The sequence below is a fragment of the Astatotilapia calliptera genome, chromosome 7 (assembly GCF_900246225.1).
Source record: "Astatotilapia calliptera chromosome 7, fAstCal1.2, whole genome shotgun sequence".
In the NCBI taxonomy this organism is placed as follows: domain Eukaryota; kingdom Metazoa; phylum Chordata; class Actinopteri; order Cichliformes; family Cichlidae; genus Astatotilapia; species Astatotilapia calliptera.
The window spans coordinates 11,378,265-11,404,872 of NC_039308.1; the positions used below are offsets into that span (position 1 = coordinate 11,378,265).

Consider the following 26,608-nt stretch of genomic DNA (forward strand, 5'->3'; position numbering starts at 1 on the left):
TCTTCGTCTGCTGCAGCCTCTTCAGAGCCCTCGTCTGCCGCAGCCTCCTCATCAGAGCCTTCGTCTGCCGCAGCCTCCTCATCAGAGCCTTCGTCTGCCGCAGCCTCCTCATCAGCCGCTTCGTCTGCTCCAGCATCCTCATCAGCCGCCTCGTCTGGTCCAGCATCCTCATCAGCCGCCTCGTCTGGTCCAGCATCCTCATCAGCCGCCTCGTCTGGTCCAGCATCCTCATCAGCCGCCTCGTCTGGTCCAGCCTCCGCTTCTGCCGCCTCGTCTGGTCCAGCCTCCGCTTCTGCCGCCTCGTCTGGTCCAGCCTCCGCTTCTGCCGCCTCGTCTGGTCCAGCCTCCGCTTCTGCCGCCTCGTCTGGCCCTGCGCCCACCGGGCCATGGCCGGCACGCCTGGGACTGGAGGGCCGCCGCTGCCTTCCGCGCGGTCGGCCTCCTGAACTGCTCCGTCGTCGCCGCCGCCGCTGCCTTCCGCGCGGTCGGCCTCCTGAACTGCTCCGTCGTCGCCGCCGCCGCTGCCTTCCGCGCGGTCGGCCTCCTGAACTGCTCCGTCGTCGCCGCCGCCGCTGCCTTCCGCGCGGTCGGCCTCCTGAACTGCTCCGTCGTCGCCGCCGCCGTTGCCTTGCGCGCGGTCGGCCTCCTGAACTGTTTCCGCGTCTCCGCCGTTGCCTTCCGCACGGTCGGCCCCCTGAACTGCTCTGTGTTTTGGGTTGTTTTCTTGGGCTCCGGTGTTTTCTATGCTCTTTGTTTTCTGTTCCGAGCCCTCCGTCCTGGGCCCCCGCCGCCCGCCCTGGGTTGTTTTCTGTTTGGTTTTGTTTTTCTGTGTTTGGGCTGTCTGGAGCCAGCCCTTGAGGGGGGGGTACTGTCACGGTCCTGGGTCTCCTGACCCAGCGTTTTTAGTTCTTTGTGATTTTCGTATTATTGTACTTGTGTGATTTATTCTATGGCTTCTAGTTTTGATCCCTTGCCCTTCATGTCTCCCTGTGTGCCCCTCTATGTATTTATGAGCCCTCGTCCCCCTTCGTGTTTATTCCGTGTCTCCCCTGCCTGTTATGTTGGTGTTCTACTCGTGCTCTCTCTCCTCCTGTCTGAACCTCTGTGCTCCCTGTTTCACCTCTCCCGTCAGTGTTCAGTTCACCCCGCCCTGTCTCGTTATGGTTATCAGTGTCACCTGTGTTCCCCGTGTGTTCCCACTCCCCTCGTTAACCCTCTGTGTATTTCTGTCTACGTCTCCCTCTGTTCAGCGTGACGTCGTCCCTCATGCCGTGTGTGGATCTCCCTGTGTCTCTCTGTGAGTTCTTAGTTTGGTTTCCCAGTTTAGTTTAAGTTTGTATATTTGGTTCTGCCGGAAAATAAAGCTGAGTTTTGAGTTCATCCCCTCGTGCCTGTGAGTCCTGCATTTTGGGTCCTACTCCTGCCTGCCGCACGGCGATTCATGACACTTACTCCACAAACAAGATACGTGAAGATATCGAGGTAGGACAGTGGCGGTAAGTCGTCTGGGTCTTTACTCCACTGCCGTATTTCATATGGGTCCAGATTTGCGATGCACTCTATTTTTTTTCAAGTACCGCTGCTTCGCCTCTGGACGCAATCGGTCGCTATACCTATAGCTTGGGACAGAAATTCGCCACTACATAAAAGTCAAAAAACTAGCGAGTAACGGAGGAATGTTTTCCGCGGTGGAGCCACCGACTGAGACATAGAAAAGTCACCGGATCGTCGGCATAAGGACGCCTACACACAACAACACGGCGAACAGCTAAGTAAAAAGTGTTTTGTCAGATGCATCTTACCTGTGGAAGTAGCATAAAGGAGTTTGTGCAGTACACCACCTGACAGCTGTGCCGAAGAAAATCATTACGGCTTAGCGGTGTTATATAATTACAATGGCGGACGACATTAATAACAGTGCGGGTGTAGTTACGTGTGATGACAGCCAGAGGGCGATGACAGACAAAGGTCTGGAGTTCAAACTGCATCAGCTCACAAAGGTGAGAAGAGGCAAATTAGGACAAGTGACAGCACAAGAAGATGAAACTGAGCGACTTTTGAGCCGTGACATTCTGCCGGCTGTAAATGATGTGAGAGAGGCACTGAAAGTTTACAAGAAGTTGTATGAAGAGTTTCAAGAATGCAATTATGCAGTGTTGCTGTGTATTAAAGATGAGGAGGAAAAGGAGGCTGACCAACAATTTTGGTTTCAGCCAATGTCAGAACGATGTTTGCAGTTCATTAATAGAGTTAATACATGGATTGAAATACAAACATGTGATCAAGAGATAACTCCCATGGACAGTGCATCCAGAGTGTCAAAAACATCTAGAGTGTCAAACAAGTCTAAAGTATCCAACACGTCAAGGGTGTCGACAGCATCGTCAGAGCGCGTCAAGGAAGAAGCTAACAGAGCAGCTCTGATGGCACGAGCAGCATCTCTGAAAGAAAAACAGGCTCTAGAGTTAAAAGAAGCAGAAATTAAAGCTGCAAAGGAAAGACTGGAAATTGAAACAGCCATTGCAGTGTCTACTGCCAAAGTGAAAGTGTATGAGGAATGTGAAGGGGTTAAGTCTCAAGTGAGTGAAACCAGACTTACGGTAATGCCACGTCGTGACCTCCTGAAGATGAATAACGAAAATGGTCATGGCAACGTAAAACACACACCAGGGAAGCCAACAGAGATAGAGAGGTCTGCCTCTTGGAGGAATCCTGGTGATCCAGGTACTGCAGCAGGGGCCATACCTAAAACACATAGAACTCCACTGCAGGGGCCGAGCCAACGCCAAGATGGTGTCTCACTTCAGGAGACCAGACCAAGTGAGCTTTATCAAGCTATGCAGAAACAGGCAGATATCACGGAGATGCTTGTAAAGAACCAACAGCTGGCTCGGTTACCAAAAAGGGATGTGCCAGTGTTCCACGGAGATCCTTTGGAGTACAGGTCGTTTATGAGGGCATTCATGCACGCTATTGACACCAGAGCTGATAGCAATTCAGACAAGCTATATTTTCTGGAGCAGTATACTCGAGGCGAGCCTCGTGATCTTGTGAGGAGTTGTCAGCATATGCCTGAACATCGGGGGTATGAAAGGGCTCTGCAGCTGCTTCAAGATAAATATGGAAATGAGTTACAGATTGCTAGCACACTAATTGAGAAGGCATCGAAGTGGCCACAAATTAAGGCTGAAGATGGAAAGGCGTTGAGCGCATTCTCTGTATTCCTGGTGAGCTGTCGTAATGCCATGGAGGATGTGGACTATATGGAAGAGATGGACAACCCTGCAACTATGAGGGTCATCATTTCAAAGTTGCCATTTAAAATAAGAGAGCGCTGGAGAGTCCATGCATATGATATCCAGGAGCGGCGCTGCAACAGAGCAAGATTCACAGAGCTGGTGGCCTTCGTTGAACGCCAAGCAAAGATCATGTCCGACCCACTCTTTGGCGATCTTGAAACAGCAGTGTCAGACAAGGTTATGAAAAAGCCACAGCAAGGAAATAAGTTGAAGAAAGACATTAGACATGGGAGCAGCTTTGCTATCAAGGTTAACCAAGGTTCAGAAATGGACAAAAGAAGCAGAGTGAGTAAGAACCAGAGTGACCTTTCACTCAACTGCGCCTTCACAAGACCTTGCATGTTCTGTGGGAAACTTCATACACTGCAAGAGTGTTACAAGATTAGAGAGGAGACTCATAAGGATAGAGTGGACTACTTGAAGAAAAACGGACTTTGCTTTGGATGCCTGCTAAAGGGTCACATGAGCAGAGATTGCAAAAAGAAGATGGTGTGCGAGGTTTGTTCACTCAAGCATCCAAGTTTGTTGCACTTCTCAAGTTATGAGGAAGAGAAGCCTCCCGATGAGGTCAATATGGGTAGCACTGCTAAAGGCCCAGCAGGGTTGTCTGAAGAAAAGGAGACAAGTGCCTGTACTGGGGCTGGAGGCAGCTGCGTGCTTGCCATTGTACCTGTAAGGGTGAAGTCCTGCAAGAGTGACAAGGCTGTGGAGGTTTACGCTTTCATTGACCCAGGTAGCTCTGCATCGTTCTGCACCGAAGCCTTGGCAAGGCAGTTGAAGGTGCAAGGCAGACGAACCGAGCTAACGTTGAGGACCATAAATTCCAAAAGTCGAGAGGAGAGTTATGTGCTCACAGAATTGGAAGTCAGCAGTCTGGCAGACAACAACTTTATCGCACTGTCAAAGGTCTTCACACAGAAAAGTATTCCTGTTTCCAGAGAGAACATCCCACTCCAGAAAGAGGTTGACAAGTGGCCGTACCTACGTGAGGTGAGGTTGCCTCATATTGAGGCTGAAGTGGAGCTTCTCATTGGAACTAAAGTATACACCATATTGGAGCCATGGAAGGTGATCCCAAGTGAGGACAATGGTCCATATGCCGTAAAGACAGCACTTGGATGGATTCTGAATGGACCACTCAGAGAAACGGATACTGCAGCCAATGATGTACAACCATGTGCTATTGTGAACAGAATAGCCATCGACAACGTGGAACAACTGCTTGTACGACAGTATAACCATGACTTTCCAGAGCGTCACTGTGATGATAAAGCAGGAATGTCTCAAGAGGACCACCACTTCATGGAGTCTGTGTCAAGCTCTACTCGTCTCACTGATGGACACTATTCCATAAGTCTGCCTACGAAGAAGTCGTGCGTTCAGATGCCGAACAATCGAATTGCAGTGTTACAGCGTGCACTGAGCCTTCAGCGCAAGCTGAAAAGGAATCCTGCTCTCCACGAAGAATACACTGCCTTCATGAGTGACATGTTGAGCAAGGGATATGCCGTTGAGGTTCCAACAACACAGTTAAACCGCAAGGATGGAAAACAGTGGTATATTCCCCACCATGGGGTATACCATCCACAAAAAAAGAAGCTGAGGGTGGTCTTTGACTGCGCTGCCAGCTACCAAGGAGTTTCACTGAATAGTGAACTTCTACAAGGGCCAGATTTAACAAACTCATTGATCGGAGTGCTGACACGGTTCAGGCAAGAGTCTATCGCCTTTACAGCAGATATCGAAGCAATGTACCATCAGGTGTGTGTCCCGGATGACGATGCTGACCTGCAGCGCTTTCTGTGGTGGCCAGCAGGGGACCTCAATCGAGACATTGCTGAGTACAGGATGATGGTGCATATCTTCGGTGCGACTTCTTCTCCCAGTTGTGCCAACTATGCACTGCGAAGAACAGCAGAGGAGAACCGCAGCAAATCATCACCTGAAGCTGTAAGCACAGTTCTGGAAAATTTTTATGTTGACGACTGCTTGAAGTCTGTTGCCACGGAAACTCAAGGTATGCAGTTATACACAGACCTCACTGAATTGTGTTCTGGTGGAGGATTTCACCTAACGAAATGGACAAGCAACAGTCGTGCCTTGCTCTCATTCATCCCTGAGCATGAGAGAGCCAAAGATGTCAGAGACCTGAACTTGAACCATGACCTGCTGCCTATGGAACGTGCTTTAGGAGTTCTATGGTGCCCTGAGTCTGACGCATTCAAGTTCAGGATTAACATCAAAGAAAGACCTGTGACGAGACGTGGAATACTTTCCGTCACCAGCTCCATCTATGACCCACTGGGATTCCTTTCCCCAGGAACTCTCCCTGCAAAAATGATCTTGCAGCAGTTATGCAGGGAGGGTCTTGCTTGGGATGATGAGATCCCAGAACAGCTCAGTCATAAGTGGAACAAGTGGTTACAAGAGCTGTGCCAGCTGTCAGAGGTAACCGTACCCAGGTGTGTGAGACCATTGGACTTCGGTCCTGTCGCAACAGCACAGCTCCACCATTTTTCTGATGGGAGCGAAAGTGGATATGGAACAGCATCATACTTGAGGATGGCCAGCAATGACGGACGGGTTCACTGTATGTTAATGATGGGAAAATCCCGTGTGGCGCCCCTGAAGCAAACCACTATTCCACGAATAGAGTTGACTGCAGCTATGGTTGCTGCAAAGACAGACAAAATGTTAAGAACGGAGCTTCAGATGAATCTTCTTGAATCTACATTCTGGACTGACAGCACAACTGTGTTGAAGTATATTGAAAATGAAAATCTTCGCTTCAAGACATTCGTGGCCAATCGCGTTGCGGTCATTAGAGAGCTAACAAATCCTCAGCAGTGGAGGTACGTTGGTACAGCAATCAATCCAGCTGATTGTGCATCCAGAGGGCTTGCACCATCTAAGCTCATGAAGAATCTAAGCTGGTTCCACGGCCCAGCTTTCCTGAAAACCCCAGAAAGACAGTGGCCAGAAAGACCTGACAAGGAAAGGATTGATAAAGATGACAGCGAAGTGAGGCATGCAACCATGGTACATCTCACAAATGCAGCTGAGAATGTTCACACGTTGAACAAGCTGATCAATCACTATTCCAGCTGGCATCGAGTGAAGAGAGCTGTGGCATGGATGATCAAACTCAAAGACTTACTGCTACGACGATGTGAAAAAAAGGTAAGAGACGTACGTTAAACAGAAAGAACAAGACAACGAATCAATGCAGACAACACTTACCCTGAAAGATCTGGTGCAAGCTGAGACGGAGATCATCAAGTTCTGTCAAAGTCAACAATTCCAAGAAGAGATCACCATGTTAAAGAAAGGCAAGTGTGTGACAAAGACTAGTCACTTGAGGAAACTTGATCCCGTGATGCAGGACGGAGTTTTGAGAGTTGGTGGTCGCCTCGCAGCTGCTGGAATGCCAGAACATGTGAAGCACCCAGTCATTATCCCAAAGGGCTCACATATCACCACACTGATCTTGCAGGATATACATGAGAAGATTGGGCACTGTGGAAGACTGTATATGCTTTCACGGCTGCGACAGAAGTATTGGATTCCATCCGCTAACTCAGAAGTGAGGAAGTTTCTGTCAAGGTGCGTAATCTGCAGGAAAACTAGAGGCAAACCACTGGAACAGAAGATGGCAGATTTGCCAGAGGATAGGCTTCTACCTGATGAACCCCCCTTTTTTAATGTTGGGGTGGATTACTTTGGACCGTTTAATGTGAAGCATGGCCGCAGCACAGTAAAAAGGTATGGCGTGTTGTTTACCTGCCTTACAACAAGAGCAGTGCACATTGAAATTGCGCACACTTTGGACACTGATTCATGTCTGAACGCCATCAGACGCTTTGTGTGCAGAAGAGGTCAGGTATCTGTCATGCGTTCAGATAATGGCACCAACCTAGTTGCTGCTGAACGGGAGTTACGCGAAGCCATTCAAGAGTGGAATCAGTCAAAGATTCTAGATTGTCTCATGCAAAAGGGAATCCAGTGGGTATTTAACCCACCCGCTGGTTCTCACTTTGGAGGGATATGGGAAAGGCAGATCAGAACCGTGAGGAAGGTCCTGAGGTCTATACTGAAGGAACAGTTGGTCAATGATGAAGGTTTACTGACACTAATGTGTGAAGTGGAGTCAGTACTAAATGACAGACCGCTGACTACAGTAACAGATGATCCAACAGACCTGGAACCACTGACGCCTAACCACTTGCTACTAATGAAGAAAAAGCCGGGTTTGCCTCCTGGACTTTTCAGAAAGGAAGACTCATACTCCCGCCGCCGTTGGAAGCAAGTGCAATATCTTGCTGACTTGTTTTGGAAGAGGTGGGTGCGCGAGTATTTGCCTACGCTTCAAAAGCGTCAAAAGTGGACTCAGGTCAGAAGAAACGTAACTGTGGGGGACATTGTAATGGTGGTCGACGAGTCAGCGCCAAGAAGCTCGTGTATGTTGGGGAGAGTTCTTCGTGTCATTCCAGATGCTAAGGGTCTGGTGCGGTGTGTGATCATCAAGACAAAGACTAACACCTTAGAGAGACCCATTGACAAGCTATGCTTGATCTGTGAGAATGTCATGTAACTTGGAATGAGAAAATACAGTATATGTTCTGATCGGTTACAGGTTTTGTGAAAGATAATTTGAATGACCATGTGTGATACAGGAAGTGTTAATGTTATTTGGCTCTTTTGTAAGTGTTTGCTAATTGTCAGTCTTCACGCCCTCCAATTAGGGGGCTGGAAATGTTAGAGCCAATCTATAGAGAAATATTTTTGATACTGTTTCAGTTATTATGTTACATGTTTAATTTCGTATGATATGTTGTTAGAGAATAAATGCTGCGGGTTTAATTTGTGTCGGGTAAGAAAACATTACAGTGCATGTGTGGTAGCAGGTTAGAGTGAGCCAGGACGGCAATGGAAATGTGCGCTGTAGCAGCAAATAGTTTTTTGACCGTGACATCTTTTGTTTGTATGTGCGAGTCAGAAATAAATCTGAACAGCTCACATTAAGAAGTGGAAGAATTGTTTTTTCGAAGCTTGGGACAGAAATTCGCCACTACACTAACAAATGAAGCCATGAAGCAGAAGTACCAAAAATTGTCACTCGTGTTGGGCCCCAGTTTAAAATGTGCCAAGAAATAGCATGTTTACAACCTAGTACAAGAAATTGACCTGTTTTCTATGGACATTTCCCCCCTTCCTAACACCCAGGGAGGCTAATTCAAGTTACTGACCTGGACCTCTTGACTGTGTTTATGCATCTAATGCCTTTTAAAGCTTTTTTTAATGGAACTACTTGGCAAATGAAATAGCTTGCACAGTCAATGTGGTACTGGCCGTCTAAGAAATTAGTGGTTCACCTTTTGTAACTAAATCTCTGTATATGATTGTACTGTTACTTAGCACTAATTAACAGGTACAGTATGTGTATCTGTATTATCCATCTGTGCAACTTTTGAGCGCAGCTTGTTTACCAAACATGTTAGTATTAGCTGATATCTTAGAAGTCCATCTTCTCTTACAAACATAACTTCTTGGTTCAAAACAGCAACATGGTGGTGGCTCAAACATTATCCTTGAGGCTTCAAAAATGCTGTTGTCTCTGTATCTAGGTTCATGTTTTATATACAGTCTATGGTTTTACTTCCAACTTGCAGTGGTTCTGGTGTCCCTCAGTTTAAGAACCACAGCTCCAGTCACTACTATTTGCTATTGCACTGCAAGGCTTATATCAACATATTAGGAACATATCACAAACTTCTTATATTAAGGTCATTTCCTCAATAGGGTGATAGAAAATGTCATCTTGCCAGAAAATATGTTCCCTTCAAAACATATTTGCTATTGTAAATTACTTAAATATAATTTCTAAGAGACAGCACTGTTCTGATCATTCAAACACTTCTTCTAATAAAATCTCCATTACTGCACAGGAGATCACTCAGGTATGGCTGTGTATACAATGAGAAAGTAAACATTCTGCTGCTGCTCCTGTCAGATGCAATAATTATTAATAGCGCCGGTCCCAAAGGGCAATTAATTTTCAGAGTTAGCACACCTCCCTTTCTCCTCTGTCTCTAACCGTCTGGGCTCATCAGTAAGCATAACCCTCTTATAGCTCAATTCTGACGAGCTGCTTCTATATGAGCCAGCTAGTGAATTGTGATGTCACGCCCATTGTCTGCCAATTACAATTCAATTTAGTATTCTGAATGCTCTGGAATGTGATTATGGGCAATAGATTGAGTGTGTGTGTGTGTGTGTGTGTGTGAATGAGAGCGACAGAGGCAGGAAGTCTGACCAAGCAATCACTGTATGTAGAGATTTGTGCATTTTTCCACCGTTCACTTAGTATTTTTATATTCTGAAGTGGCCTCCAGTTTGTGTTCCTCCTCCCAGTCCTCTTGAGACTTTCCATAGTCAACTGGCTTAGCTTTTTCAGAGAGCGTGACATTTGCACCTCCCCACTGCCTTGCTAAGCCCAAACATTGAATACAACAGGCAACAACACACACAACACAGTGTTAACCAATAATACAAACACGCACATGTGCTTTAGCTGCAGGGACAGATGAACAGTCGGATAACATGGCTGCCTTTTATATGAATATGTCATATTGTCAGTAGCTTTTTAGCAGCTAAAATGTATGCTCCAGTGCCTTTAGTGCCTTATACGTACCAGTTAAGCATGTCTCAGATTGTAAAAAATAAAGACTTGAGGCAAATAACAAGGATCTCAAGCCCCCTAAGGGGAAAGTTGCATTTATTATTACTAGCATTGGTAGCGTTGATTCAGATCATTCATAGTGCATGCACAAAACTCCAGTAATAATTACACCTGAATTCACTTTAATCTTGTCCAGACCGAAATACATACAACAACAAATCTTTGAACTCTGAATTACTATTGGTTGACTGTTTTTTCCATGACAACTACTTTCGGATGCAACATATTCTAAAAAAAAATAATAATCTGCTTGTGCTGTGATCCAATCTGCTTGTCTTCTTTCTTAAATGTCATTGGACATGCTTCTTGAACTTTCTAGAAAAGGCAAATGCGCATACAAGAAGAATATTTTAGAAAAGACTTTCAGAATATTAAAGAATATTTTGTCAATTAAACAAAAAAAGAAAGACAACTTTGTTGTGAGACACATAGGATATGCATGAACACAAAGACCTCCTGCTATATAGATCATTTCTTCTCACACTAAGCTAACTAAGGCTACAGTTACACAAAGGAAAACAGTGGTTGGAGACCATGTGCAAAGAACTTGGATTTTCCTTGCCTCTGAAATGGTCACTTTGAAAATGTGGACAGGGAAGTCTGACAGCACTTGCGCAAACTAACTTTGGTTTGTCAAAATGATGATAAAGCACGGATAACATGGCTGTATGACTTGAATGGGGTCAAGTTGGCACTTACATGCAATCTGTTCACAATATTATCACAAATAACTCAGATAAATCGCAAATCTGTTGCACAACATCAGAGGTATAGTGTTGTGTCAGAGACAGGGGTAGACTCACCATCAACAGACAGCAAGTCTCTCAGCCTGGCTAGATCTAAATTTATAAATTAAAAAAACAAAAAACAAAGATGCAGCTAGTTCACCAAGAGCAGCATAAAATTCCAGTTTAAAAATAAGGGAGAATATTGTACTATAGAAAATAATATAGGGTTGGTGCAGGTGCCTCTATAAAACAGTGTGGCAGTTCAAATAAATGAGAATTTGGTGAAGACGAATCAATATATTTAAGATAGGCCACATAATTTCCTCTGGGAATAATGAAGTATTCTGATTGTGATATAAGGGTGAAGTCTTCAGATAGAAATTGACTGAGACTCAGGTGCAGTGCAGGATTTATCCAGAGAAGAGCTTCTTTATTACAAACTATTCCTCCATATAAACCTGAAATTTATGTGTAATAGCTGAATGTACAATGTGTAAGACACAAAACACAGTTTACTGTCAGATGCTGAGCTTTGCCGTATTAACGAAGATACTGTTACTGTGCCAGGTGCATAAATGCATGCATCGCTCTGGGTTTTTCTGTACTGTGTCAAATTGAAGGTAGCCTACTTATTTCAGTCAATATTACATACTATCATGGTGCGATTTGCTGGGAAGGATGGGATGTATTTCCCCCCCTCTGGTGCACATGTCGCTGCCTCTCCTAAATTATCTTTTTTTATCCCCAGTAAGGATAAAAACATATCGCCCCTTTGATTTTTCATGTAACAGTTTAAAATGCAAACAAACTTTCACTTTCAGTGCTCACCATCCTGTCACAGTATAGACTGTTTTGACTTCTCATTTTACTACCAAGCACCTCTGTGTGAGTGTCAGATGGGAGTTTTTAATTTTAGCATGTTATACAATTTGTATTGCTGCATTTTAGAACACTGTCTGAAGTAACAGTGCACACTACACTACCCCGAAACATACAGAGTGCTAAGTCTTGATAAAATGTAAGCACAAGCAAAGGGACACTCTTCAGTCAGTGCCATTATTCTGTTTGTCATAACCAGATCAGCTGTTTAAAAGAAACTATGAGTCATGCAATTGGTTTCTTTGCTGCAATAATGTGATCACGATTTTTCGTTTTATAGGACAAGTTTTGACTAGAACACTGCTGTTTCAACCATGTTTGCTGTGTATCTTTCCTTTTTCCTTGTCATTTCCCAGAAGGATATTTCAGTATTTCAAGAAGTATATTAGGTTAGTTACTTTCTAGAGAACATTAAGCCAATGTGTGTTTACTGGGCAGCATGAAGAAAATCAGCAAATCTAAAAGTTAAAAAAAACTGGTAGAAAAAAATAGCTAATGCCTAAAACCCCATGTGTTTTCAAAAATGTGTACAGAGGCTTAAAATGTATGGCCGCAAGACCAAAAACCAAAAATATGCTTCAGAAATATGTGTGCATGCAAACACACACTGTATACACAGAGTGAAATAGTGGAGTCCCAGCACTGTTGGGTCAGTTCCACTGAGACTTCCAAAAGTCTCAGTATGTCTAGTAATCAGGTATGATACTAAAAATAGGTTCTGCTACCTATTACACACACACACCCACGCACGCACACACACACACACACACACACACACACGCACACACACATACACACACACTTTCTATTCTTTCTGTAATTCCCATCATAGCATAGGGCAGCCTTTCCCTCTGTGCCTCTCCCTTTCACCTCATCCTCTGCTATTTATTTCTTGTCAGTATCCTGTTTGCAAAGTCCCCCTCTCACTCTTTTAGGTAACACAGACCTTGGATGGAGGCATCCTCTGCACTTTTCTGGGAACTGAAATCCAGCAGTTAAATCTCCAAAACTGTAACTTTGGCAATGCATTTCTTAACCAGTCTCAGTCAGATTGTTACAATTATTGTTCATGACTTATAAAGAACATAATTGACTTCTACTCAACACCTCATTAGACATTTTAAAAATGGAAACTGACAATTGTACATCAGGTGAATGAGAAGACTTAAGTGGCAAATTTCCAGTAAATGCCAGAATCGTTTTGAGTTTGAACACTTGTTTGTAAAAGATTAATCAGGAAAGAGTTTTCAAATAGGTCCAGGATCAAATTTGTGTGAACAACACAGTCAAAATTAAATTTGCTGCTAGTGTTCTTATAATGGCATGCCCTTGAGTACACAGCCATTTGCCTTTTTCAGAGTAGTTTTGACTGATAAGCAGATAAAGAAACTTACTACTCACTGCGAACATTTGGAAAGCAGTGCTCCTTACCTTAAATAACACTGACTTCATCAGAGTAGCACCAAGGTGTTTCCTACACATGCACTGTACTTTGTGATTCATTTGTATTTTTTATGACAGCACAAGTGATTTACCTTTGGACAGTTGCTCACTCTTATTACAAATGTTCAGTTAGGGCTGGTTCTTCAGGTCAGGTTATGTTTCCTATACTATATACTATCCTGTTCCTCCTCTTTCAGGCCTTAGTGTTGCTCAGCTGACCATTCATTCTTTTTAAGATTTTACCAGGCTTTCTATTTGGTCACACCTTAAGTTTTTTGGTATCTCTGTAGAATAAGTTTTGGTTTTTCAGCTAATGATGGTCTCCCTATTCATACTCAGAATCATATTCAGTTTTATTTATATAGTGTCAAATCACAACAGTCACCTCAAGATGCTTTATATTTTAAGACCTTACAATAATACAGAGAAAACACCAACAATCAAATGACCTACTACGAACAAGCACTTGGCGACAGTGGGAAGAAAAACCTTCCTTTTAACAGAAACCTGTAGCAGAACCAGGCTCAGAGAGAAGGCAGCCATCTTTTGCTACTGGCTTGGGGTGAGGAGAGAAAGACAGGACAAAAGACACAATGTGAAAGAGAGCCAGAGAATAATAATAACTAACAATTAAATGTAGCAATTGCAGCATAACTAAGGGAGGACCCAGAATCACCTGATTCAGCCCTAACTATATGCTTTATCAAAAAGGAACGTTTTAAGTCTAATCTTGTCTGTCTCCTGTTCCACAGAACGCTGGCACACTGAAATCTGAAGGCCCTGCCTCCTATTCTACATTTACATACTCTAGGAACCACAAGTAAGCCAGCAGTCTGAGAGTGCTCTATTGGAGTGATATAGTACTATAAGATATAGCCTGATTATTCAAGACCTTGTTTATAAGGAGATGGAAGCCAGTGAAGAGAAGCCAAAATGTCCGAAGAGATGCCACTTGCACTGACATGCTTTTGGACCTCATATGTAAAATTACAGTGAAAAGCTATAAAATACAAATTCAACTCTTTGAATCAATTTCAGATATTATGGCTGCTTCATTTGTCATGGAACAATGAGGGGACCAATCTCATATGACCATGAAAGTGTTTGTCAGTCATTACATTTGAGGTTCTGAAAGTGGGGGGACTATGTATAAAAAAGGTTTAATTCTGAAACAGTTTTTATGTGTTATGTGTTGGATTTAAAATCCACTGTGGTGGCGTACAGCGGCAAAAATACAAAAATCTGTACTGATCATATAACAATAGGTTATGAAAGGTGCAGAAAAGAACAATAACCATTGCCGAATAATAACTTCATCAGTTGCAGTGCATGACAGTTGAACTTATTTCCTATTTCTCTTTGACCCATTCATCCAAACCAACCTCCTCAATACACCAACTTTCTGACTGTATAACAGTGTACCCCGACCACTGGAAGGTGAAGTTACAGTGACAAGTAACAATGGTTTCTGGGAAAGAGGTTTTAGGAGTATTGCACCAACAAAATAATGACTGCAGCTTATCTTTCATTCATGTGCCACAGAGTATGTTCTAATGAATAACCCATTTAAAAGGAGTTTGTGACTCTCCCTGCATACTCCAGCTACTTAAATCCCATTTGTTTGCTATAATGAACAAAAGTGCACAGACTGTCTACGCACACATATGAGAGCATATAGAAGCGTCTGTCCTTTAGGGACACAAGGCTTGCTCTGCCAAGAGTAAAACAAAGGTAAAGAGAGACTCTTTTTTCCCTGTGGCACACACACTGAGGATATGGCAATTTGTGAGCTTGCACCAGAAGGAAAAGAGAGGGAAAATCACAAGCAACTACAACACTTTTTGAAAATAAAAAATAATCTCTACTTGAGGCAGGCTGAACTGTGGCACATAAAACTCTAAGAGCCATGAATAAGTGTTTTTCTGTTAGTGAAAGGAAGCATAACCACTTTAGCACACTTGAAGAGATTTCAGAAAAAAGAAATAGCCCAGTTGACACACATTTTAAACACATTCACAGATAAAGTGAGTCATTACAGGTAGATGAAGTGATGGCTGATGTTACTGCACAGCTGTTCTGGTTCAGTAAGTGTAAAGTACAGCAAAAGACCTATACAGTGACTGTGTGGTGGCGTGTCATGACAACACTCTTTTAAATGGGGTTACAAACAAAAGGAGGGAAAACGCAACACGGGAGAAACAAGAATAGTGGTGATAGAGTTGGTCCTCCTCTTGTCCATATTCTGCTTATGTGAAAGAAAAACTGCTTTATCCTTGCTCCTTCACTCTGGAGAGCAGTAAAGGGAGGAGCAGCTGAAATGGGGAGAGTGGTGTGGGAGAGAAAGACAGGGAATAACATTATCCTTGGGATGGATTAGGGATCAGTAAAAGACAGTATCTCTGAGAACAGACATGGTGATAGGCGTGAAATAAACGAACAGATAAATCAAGAGGGGGAAGACAGTGGAAAAAAAAATGTCCTGAGGATATTGGAGGCGAGCAGCTCTATCAACATGACAAGCTCCTGGAGAAATGTTGTCCTCTCAGCCTGGAGATGCACTGCATCTCTGAGGGAAGCAGAGAGAGAGGAAGTCAAGCTTTGCTCAGCACTGAGGGAATTCCTTTATGCATCACCATTTTCTGCTTCTATCACTCAAAGGAGGAAGCGTAAGCAGCAGACACAAGGACATTTTAAATGTAACTCTGTTCAACCCAAAATTTAACAATTTAGTTACACGCTGTACATGCATCCATTAAGACTGAGTGAAGATTCAAGCGAACATTAAATATCTCTGGCAAGCTGTGAATAATAGCAGTTAAGGACCAAATCACTCCTCATGCACTTGTTTAAATGATCAGAAGGACAAACCTTTTTGAAAATAATAGTCATGTCTCCTCCATCCTCTCAAACACTCTAGATTGAAACATAGAAACTAAGGCTATTGCAGCTGTGATTTGGCGCTATATAGAATAAAACTGAATTAAAGAAACAAAGCATATCAGGTGGTTTTCACCCCCTTTCTATGCAGGATCACTGTATAGACTGGCATATTAACGCATTGTTTATTTCAGGACAATTTGGGCCATCTTTAAAAGTTTTCATTGCTCTTACATACTACGGTTGAGTACCAAACTCGACTTACTATTTTTTAGGGTACTAAAAGCCAGCTTTCAGTACCAGAGTGCATATGGATTAGAGGGAGAGAAAGTGAAACCATGGACTGTCGCTTAGTCACAAAGAATGTTTAGTCACAGATGTTTTAGTTCAGTTGTACAACTTAAAAAATAGTAGGTAACAGTCCACAGTCAAAATGTGCAGCTGCGAACACTTGTAAGAGGAAGATTCCTGATCTGAACTTTGTGGACACTGGTTTGACAGAGGAGAAAAGGTGAGTTGTAACACAACTATATTTTGCATATAAAATAAGAAGCTGTAAAAAACAAACAAACCCCAAAACAAAACAAAAACTACTGCTCTGCTATCCTTTGTACAACTGTTTCCTCTGGGCTTTCATCATTAGGCTCCGCAGAAGAAAATGGCACTCTATGTAGATTCAGTAGCCTTGCAGTGGTGATTATTTGGTGGACATTATCAAAGGGTATGTCTGGGAGAGTCTGAGTGAGCCCTTATACAAAGACTGAGGCCTAAGTGTTAAATCAGAGGCAGGAGAGTAGCTTTAAGCAGCTTAGCAGCATTCTAAGTAAACACATCACACCCAGAGTCCTGCCAGTCTGACCAAGCAGAGTAGAATTTGAAATGTTTTATGAACTCCTGTTGCGTAAATAGCAGTGTCTCAGAGAGATTGAGAGAGAGATAAAGCAAGACAGAGAAACCACTCATTTTATATTCCAAAAAATAAAACATGTATGTCAGCCTACGGTAGAGCTCCTGAAATTAACCTGCATTCATTGTTTCACTTAGTTATGCTGACTGGCAAATAAACTAGCCCCCCACCTCCACCCCCCCAATTTTTGCACATGTCGAGGAGTGTGTCAGGCTACATTTCACTGTGTGTTATACTTGTATAACTATGCATGTGACAAATAAAGAACCTTGATTGATTGATTGATTGAACTAAACTGACACTAATATTTAATACACCTCTGACTACTCTAAATACACAGGTATAAATCACAAGTCACATATGGTACTGGGTAAAACATTGAATCTACAGTGTATTTTATTGTGATGCACTTAATTCTTAGTACAGTCCATTAGTTATGTTTATTTCAGAATGCTTTTTACTCTGAAGTTCCTTACTCTGGGACATCTCTAACTGTTCCCATGAATTCCAATCTTTCAACTCTCATTCAAGACTTTTGTGTAGGTCTAATACCACTGGCTAGGCCCGATCAGTTTGAAAGATATATTCACTTCCAGGTTAGTCTCATAGAGAAACATGAAATTCTTGCAAAAAGTTAGTTGTTTTGGTACATGAACACAACTGACCCAATTTCATGACAATCAGCACAATTAGTTCATTTCATTAGAAAGAACATTTCCTGTCCACAGCACGTTTTCAAAGAGGACATGCCATCCTGAAAACCACAAAAACAAAGATTTGGAAAAAGTGGCAATGGCTTTTGGCTCTTATTTTGGATTCAGGTCAAGGTCACTGAGATTTGCGTCACTGACAACTCATCCAAGATTTTCAGTAGATGCATCAATTGTATGAATTTCAGTATCCTATATCACCTAGTTCTTGAGTTATCGCATTCACAACATGTGTCCACAACCACTGTCCGCCTGCCAGCCCGGTGGGGTGATGACAATACCCTGGGTATCGCTTGGGGGTATTACCTCAGGGGTAATTGCAAAAGCACTAGCATAGCACAATAAAGTCATTTTGGTTTAACAAAGTCTAAAACTCTAGGTATTTTTACAACAACATTATCTGCTAAAAGCAGAGACATCTTGAAGCCACTGAAACAAAAACCCTCTTAATAAACACTTGGCTAGGCTTAGTAATAAAGTTATGAATAGTCATGAACATAATCAAGCATTACAAGCATTAATGAAATTACGAATGTGTCAAATTTACAAACTAAAGTTCAAAATTCTCTCTCCTTTTAATTTGTTCAAAACCAGATCCTGAAGCCAAAAAACATTGCCTTGTTAGCTTCTTAATGTGCCACTACGTTCTCCAGCTTGCTTCTAACATTGGCACTTTGCTATTAGTATTGAGCATTTAGTATGTCTTCCTTCATCTTTCCGGCCCTTCTGTGAAACCAGCTTGCATTCAGGAGACAGACAGCCACGCTAAAAGTGGGCTTAAAATGTTGCATTTAATGACTAGTTATTCTTAATCCCCTACCTGAGACTGTTTCCTTCCAGGGTTTCTTCCTTTTAAAAAGGAGTTTCTTCTTACCTGTCGCAAAGTGCTTGCTCATAGGGGGTTGTCTGATTGTTGAAGTTTTCTCAGTATTATTGTAGAGTCTTTAATTTAAAACACCTTGAGGTGACTGCTGTTGTGATTTAGCGCTATATAAATAAAATGTCATATAATATCTGCTGGAAATAAAGTGGCAAGAATTGATCAAAACAGTTAATGCATTCTGCAAAAAACAAAAACAAGCAGCTTGAAGAGCAGAGGGGAACTCCAGAGTAGGTAATAAGTCTCTGTGAACTTTAAAAAAAAAAAAATTATTTAGATAATAAATGATTCCTTTGTTGATTAATAAAGTATTCTGTTTCTGACATAGCTGTGCTTTAAGCATCTATTATGAAACATTCACAGTGGATTCAAAATATATAGGTCAAGGAGGGATACAGTAAATGGTCATAAATCAGACACTAATGAGGACAAATGTGAATGTGTGTATGTGGTGTATACACCTGCTCATTAAAGTAAAACTCCAGAGTATATGACAATTGAGGCCAAGTAATTGCATATTTCAGAGAATATTCAAAAACAAACCTAAAGACAGATATATGAATAGATCCAGCTGAAATCATTATTATTCATTATTCTTCCTTTGCCTCCTTCATCCCCCTTTTAATTCCCCCTCTTCCCACATGATTCCAGCAGTGACAGATTTCAGTCCAGATTCAACTTGGCTACTGATTTTGCATAATTTTGTATCGCCTACATTTTATTTTTCTGTTTTGAACTCCATTTTGCTTTTCCCTTTCTTTCCTTCCAGCTTAATTTTAATTCCTTTTCTTAGATAAGATGACCCAGAAGTCCAAGCTTGCACAAGCAAACTGTGCATTAAAAGGAATTTGCAAAAGCGTGTGCTTTTGCATATGTCTGCATGTTTGTGCTCATGAGTTGGCTCTAATTTGTGGTACGTGGTGTTGAGCAGAAAGGGAATATTGATTTCATGGCATATTACATCATTAAACACCAGTCTGATCCAATTTATTACACTGCAGCTCATCTCACAGTGACTGCCCTAATTCACTATACCTTTTTCTGAGAAATAAGAACATTTGTCTCTTCAAAATAAAAGCACCTAATCACAACAACTACTGTTTTATTGTAACCCTTAATACTCATCCTTGAAACAAGTAAAGCATTTTAAGGACCATCAAATGAAGAATACAGCTGTACAGTAAAACTAGAACAGTGCCAGCATGCACTACAAGTGGTCGACTTGGCATCTTACAGAGGTCAAGATGGGAACCACAGCAAGATGTCAGGTCAGCATGGAACTACCACAGAGCAAACCATGCAACTCTTGTTCAAAGTTGACACTAGTTAAAAGTACAGTTTTCAAAAAAACAGCCATTCTGTGACATAAAATTCATAAAATGAAAACAGCGTCCTATGCCCATGATGGAAATATCTTTAAAATCTATGACTAATCTATAGATATGACTCCTTACTGTTATAGTTCCACTCTTTTTGGATATGGGTTAGGCGGTATGTCCCATTTGGGGGAATTTTTTATTTCATGATACACAATATTTTGTCGATTGCTTATCAGTAGATTAGCTGTTTTGACGCACTGGTCTACAGGCACACCAGTTCAGCCCCAGGACTCTTCTACTACAAAGCCATGCAGTGTGTGGTTTTAGCATTGTCTTGCTCAAATATGAAATGCCTCACCTTTTGAACTGAGCACTGATAACAAGCTGTGTGATCCCTCTCCTCTTTAGTGTGGAGGAAGTGGTGTCCATATTTTCCATAAACAATTTCAAATTTACATTTTTCTGACTACAAAATAGTTTTCCACTTGCCAGTCTATTTTAAATTAGCTCTGGCCCAGAGAAGAGAGTAGGATTTCTGGATCATGTTCACATATGGCATCTTCTTTACATGACAGAGGTTTTACCTGCAGTTGTGGATGGGTTGGCGAACTGTGTTTGCAGACAATGATTTCTAGAGGTGTTCCTGTGCCCATGCCAGAATGCCTGCATTTTATACATGGCCGCCTCAGGGCCCAAACATCACAGTCATCCAATATTGAATTTCGGCCTTGTCCCTTGTGCACGGAGATTTCTCCAAGCTGTCTGAATCTTTTACTGATAGTATGTAGTCTAGATAATGAGATATTCAAAGTATTTACAGTTGTGCTTTGAGAAACATTATCCTGAAATTGTTCCACAATTTCTTTCTGTTTTTTTGCAGATTGAACCACTTTCGAAACTCTGCCTCTCATAGATGCACTTCATCAATAACCTAATTAGTTACAAAATTCTCCTTCAGTTGTTTCTTTTTAGTGCCACTTACTCTTCCGGCTGCCCCATCCCAACTTTTTGTGAGCTAATATTCATGAAATACTAAAATTCCTCACTTTAAACATTTGATATGTTTTCTTTGTTCAGTTGTGAATAAAATATAAGTTTTTGATATTTGCAAGTCATTGAATTCTGTTCCATTTTACACATCCTCAGCTTCTTTGAAATCAGGGTTACATTTTCTTTTGACAAACTGTCAAAACTCATTGTTCCATAAGCAGCTGAGCTAATAATCTTATTATAACAAGCTTGCTAATTAGCAAATACATTATTTTTTATTGAATAAAATTATCCACTTAAACAATCTCCATGTGAATCAGTGTGATTTTGATTAGCCCACCTTTGACTCACAAACTTAAACTGATTTAATTAAAAAGAAGATATTAGACAAGCTCATTAGAGCAAGAACATGTTGTTTTCCTTGCTTCCTTTACCAAGCAGTATGTAAACTCCTTCCCTGATTTAAATATACATGTGTATTTTTTATTTTTTTTAACATTACCAGCGATTCACTTTTTAATCACAACAGTGGACTTTGACTCTAAAACACAGATGGTGACGAAGATTTTAAAAATAGTCTTGGAAATACAATTTAAAAAACCACATAGAACAAGTGGATACACTGAATTATACAGAATAACTCTCTGGTTCCTTGTCTCCTCTCATCATGACCATTCAAACAGCAGTTGCTTTCTAAAACATCAGATATATATCGGATTCAGTACCACATACGAAAGTGACACAGATCGGATTTGAAAATATTGGATTTGTGCTGTTCACACTGTCTTACCATAATCGAATATGGGTTGCATAGGATCAAAAAAGGCGGATTTGATGCGCTTTCGCGTGCAGTGTGAACGTAGCCTAACAGCTGACTGTCTGGCCTTTATTCCCACAGGGAGTTCTCTAGTCTTTATAGCTGGATCAACCACCTCGAGATCAGGGCTAACACTCTCTCCAGAAGAACTGCCACTCCCTGTGATCTCTGAGCCAAAAACAAATTTGGTGAGGCATCGAATCCCTTGCCAGTTCACACTACCCACTCAGTAGATTGAGGTTTTAAAATATCAGCAGCTGCCTTATCTTAAACATTTTTTTCCATAGGGGTTGCTTATTTTATCCAAAAACTAATAATTAAAGGTAGCACTTAAATATTCTGAGGATTTCCATAATCTGGTAGCTCTGTTTTACTACAATCCACAAGAAAAAACTTGGTGCACTGTTTTGCTGATATTAAAATGAGCAACCTAAATAATGTTCATTTTAAAATAATTTGCCACACTTAATATGCATTTCAAGTAGAAAAGCCAATGATGATACTAGTTATGCACACCAGTAGATGAGCAGGCAACCACATGCTGAATGGCCAGAGATCAGGAGCCCAGATTTGAGTCCTACCTGTGGTCCTTTGTGGCGTGTCTTCCCCTCTCTCTTTCTCCCTGTCTGACTTCACTGACAATCCAATAAAGGCAAAAAGTATTATGCCACTAAAACGAGTTTGCTTTTATAGTGTAGAAATTAGAAGACCATTAAAGTTATTAGACCTCATCTTCTTAAACATGAATATGCCAAATACAGTGCCAATACATTCCATAGTTGTTGGAACAAATATAAAATAAATATAAAACAACCAAAGATGTATAAAAATCACCCTCTGGCGAGCCTACTGTAAGTAAGTTGGGTGATTGCCATAGTGATTAGGTTTCATCCTGCACGCTCAAAAACAGAGAAGGTAAATGCCAGTACCCTTGATGTACCGTGCAGAACTAATGGGCTGATCTCCAGGTGACAATGTTTAATGTTTTAAAGGTAAAAGGTCACATATTCTCATAAATTTCATTCTGTATTTGCCTTGTATACTGGCAGCAGTGATGTGCTGATGGTAGCACTAATGTTAGTGCCATCACCTCAGAGCACTGGTTAAATGTTCCTTGGACTTTCCTTCTTCTCATGCTTGGTATATTTAAGGGACATGGGTAACAGAGGCCATGGTTAGTTACGTGGTGACTGTAAGATGTCCGTCAATGTGAATTCAAGACAGAAAAAGCTGTAAGTGGTCAGCAAGATTAGAAAAGTGCCATATAAATGCCACAAAAGTATAAATATATATCCCCTTTCAAGGACACAAGAGTAGTACCTTAGAAGGTATGTTTTGAATGACAATTGCTTTGTATAAAACAATTAAGATAATTATTGCAACATAACTGTTCTTCCATAGAGATGTGGTGTGTAAGATGTGGTCAATATATATTTGACACAATTTCATATATGGAATAACATGAATAATAAGAAAGGTTAATAACAATGACACCAATCATTTGGCTGGAATAGAGTTAGAGGTGTTTGTTTGTTTTTACGTCAGTCATACATAGTAGTTTTCTCAAGCAGAGGATGAATGCAAAGTGCAAGACAAAATGCATGGATATTTACTTGTGCATGATGTCTACGCTGACTTAATGGTATTTTTTTCTATTTAAGTAAAAGTAAGAAATATATATGCCTCGTGTACTTCTGCAGCTGTCCACTATGAGCCCGTTTTGTATGGTTTTACTAAAGAGAATCGTAGTGTTTCTGGTAGTGGATGGTAAGCTTACTGGGACTTCATTCAGCTTTCTGGAATTTTTTCATCTTGTGCATAATCCTCCAATAATCCTACACAGACACATTGCTGCAGCGCCTCTCTGAAATGCGGGCTATTAATGGATTATCCTTAATAAAGTGTCCGTGCCTGCGTTTTCTTTCTCGGTGTTTAAATAGTCCCGTTGATCCCAAAGTCAGTGCCAGTCAGTCATCCGCCACATTCCGCTACAACTTTTGGAGTAGAGTCAACTTACAAGCCACAGTTTACTCACCTTCTTCCTGGGCTGCCATTTCATCATATTTGTAAGACAGATACGCGCAGCAAGTGTCACAGCAGCCGATGTGGCATCTCAAAAACGCGCGTTAAAAGACTGACTCCGCCGGCTCGCACCGGACCCGCCGGATGGAGAAGCGCAGACGCGACGGATGCAGAAGTGAGGTACTTATAATCCCTTTTATAATGTTACTGGAAACCACGGGGTAACACCTGGTGCAGTGTGTCCTGTCATCGTACACAGCATCATCTGTGCGCTCTAGCAGCTCCAGCTTCGAGAACGCAACTGAGCCAAGAACCGAAAGAGCCGAGAGGGTAATCCAATCCCGCCTCTCTCTCTCTCTCTCTCACACACACACACACACACACACACACACACACACACACACACACACACACACACACACACACACACACACACACACGGTAACCACTGTATTACGTACGATTTCATTTAAAAGAAACTGATGCGTTTTCACTTAACAAGCATATGATTACAAAAGCCTACATTCAGAATTGCACAGTGAAGCATTCATTCAGTAAATATAGGAAGGTTCGAATTGACGGATCTTTTATTTGTGTCTCAAGCAGCCACTTTGCATTTAGGGGAAAAACACATACTGAACTAAACATCTGTTAATATATTGTGAAAATAATGGTAACTATAAGTTAAAATAAATTCCTTGTTACATATTAAACTTTGCAATGTCTGTTAGTTCACAGAAACAAATCGTTTTTTTTGCTTGTTTTTTAAGGCAAGTGTGCTGCCTGTTTAGTGGTTATATTTTCTTCTCAACTTATAAGCTGAAAGAGTTTTGTTCTCTCGCTTCCATATGAGTAACACCAAACCTTCAGTAGGTCAAAATACCCAGCAGAATGAATAACATACCTGTGCCAAGGGGGTGTTTGGTATATCATCTGAATGGAAAGTACAAAAAGGCTAGCAAAGAAAAAAAATGGGATATGTATATATAGATGGAGTAAAGAAGAAGAAAAGTACTTGTATTGAGGGGCTAGTCAGAGAGATATGAAGCTGGAAAGGACGTCAGCAAGTTAGGGTGATTAAGGAGAGAAATGGAAATGTGCTAACCAGTGAACAGAGGAGATGAGAAGCTGAAATGTGGTTTGCTCTAGCTGTAACTCAGGAGGGAGAGCAGCTCATTAACTAATTGGAAGGTTGGTGGTTCGATCCCTGACTGGATACCCAGTATCCTTGAGCAAGATACCTAGCCTTAAGTTGCTTTGTTATGCATTCATAGGTGTACAAATGTGTGTGAATGTTAAATAGAAAGCAAGTAAGTATAAAAACGAGTGTGTCCATTGGAGAGTGAGTTGTACTTCGAATGCTCTGTTAGAGTAGAAAAGTCCATTTACCATGAAAGGAGTATTTTCAGGAGGTGATGAATACAGAAAATGAGAGAGTAGGATAAACAGAGGGAAGTAAGTGAATCAGGAAAAGTAGAGGATTACTAAGGAGGAAGTGAGGGAAGCTATGAAAAGGATAAAGAGTGAAAATGCAGTTTTTCCAGATAAACACATACATATGGAGGTATGGAGATGTGTCGGAGAGAGGGGAGAGGACTTTTGAAACAGACTGTTTAACACTACCCCAGAGAGTGATAGGATTCTTCTGGTACCATGGTGTACTGGTACCATTTTTAAAGAACAAGGATGACGTGTAGCACTGTAGTAACAATAATAGGTGGACATAGCTGAGAAGCCATAGCTTCTATGGATGTAGCTAGCTATGAATGTAGTGAGGACATGGTTGGTGCAAAAGAAGAGGATGATAGAGATAGGGTGGTAACCTGTAAAGGGAGCAGCTTAAAGAAGAATGATCTGAATTTTGAACATGTGCAAATTAAAAGGCATACTAACTTCCACAGTCACTTTACTTTACAGACACAAAAGCTACATCTATCTTTTATACTGTCTAAGGTCAAATATTAAAAGTCAAGCTGTGGCTCCAAGCACCATTGCTTTTTCTTTGAGGTGGTTTGGAGCCATTTTTGTGGTAATGTCTGCCTATTTGAGGTAATTTAGAGTCACCTTTGAAATGGCTTTTTGCATCTCTTTGTGGCTTTGCAACATCACTTTGGTGTGCTTTTGAGCAATATTTCATTTTGAAACCTCTACAGGGGGGGTTTGCATCTTCTTGTGGCTTGTGATTTTTTTGGTCAATTCCAGTTAGAGCTTGTAGAGTTTTTGTATATTTGAGGTGGTTATGAGTCACCTTTCTGATAGTATTAAGTCAGCAGTGACGGTCACTTTGAGTCAATTTGGTCATAATTTGCTCTCATTAATGCAACAATCTATCTTTCTTAAAGCAGCAATGCTTTACATGGAATGAATGTGCCAAGCTGCGGGAAAGGGACTGTCCACTCTGAGGATATCTGTGTGACTGTTGTGCTGTATGCTGGTTTAGTGATCACACCAGGATCTGTAACAACTGGCAGTGGTTTAACTGAAAGAAGATTTTGTCATGTTGCTATAGTTTCATCATCACCAAAAAGAAGAACAAGGAAGAGAAGTAGGAGAAATACTATCTCCCTTTTTTTCAACCAATCCAGTGTTGAACAGTAGTATATTTGGTTTCTTAAAAAAATATTTCAATTCACTACATTTCAAAAAGAGAGATTAGTTCTTTTATTTTTCAGGTCCACTTTATTTTTAGGATTAGGCAGTGTCTTTCTCTGCACACTGTGTGCTGTTTAGTGTCATCCTTTTTCATATGTTTTTTCTGTTTGCATGGACATGGACTGTCCTTTGAATATACAGCTGATTTCAGGTTTACTTTAAAAAATTTTTACCTGTTATTGCAAATACTTCTGAAAACAAAAGCCAAAATTCTCAATTACTGATAGTTTAGGTTTAGGAGTTAGGGTTGATTAGACAATTTCTTTAAACTCAGGTTGGAATAGTTTGATCTGGAATGTGTTGCATGTACATATGTAGACACATGTATGTTCTGCTTGTACATGAC

The 26,608-nt window shown here is 41.4% G+C and overlaps 2 protein-coding genes across 2 annotated transcripts in view; one reads left to right on the forward strand and one right to left on the reverse strand.

Annotated features, from left to right (window-relative positions):
• The window catches only part of ttc28 (tetratricopeptide repeat domain 28), a 180,463-nt gene that overhangs the window by 124,863 nt on the left and 28,992 nt on the right, over positions 1–26,608 (reverse strand). The window lies entirely within an intron of this gene.
• Positions 4,663–6,501, forward strand: LOC113025381 (uncharacterized). The gene has a single exon (XM_026173046.1). The coding sequence runs from the start codon at positions 4,683–4,685 to the stop codon at positions 6,495–6,497; it is 1,815 nt and encodes a 604-aa protein (XP_026028831.1). The 5' UTR covers positions 4,663–4,682; the 3' UTR covers positions 6,498–6,501.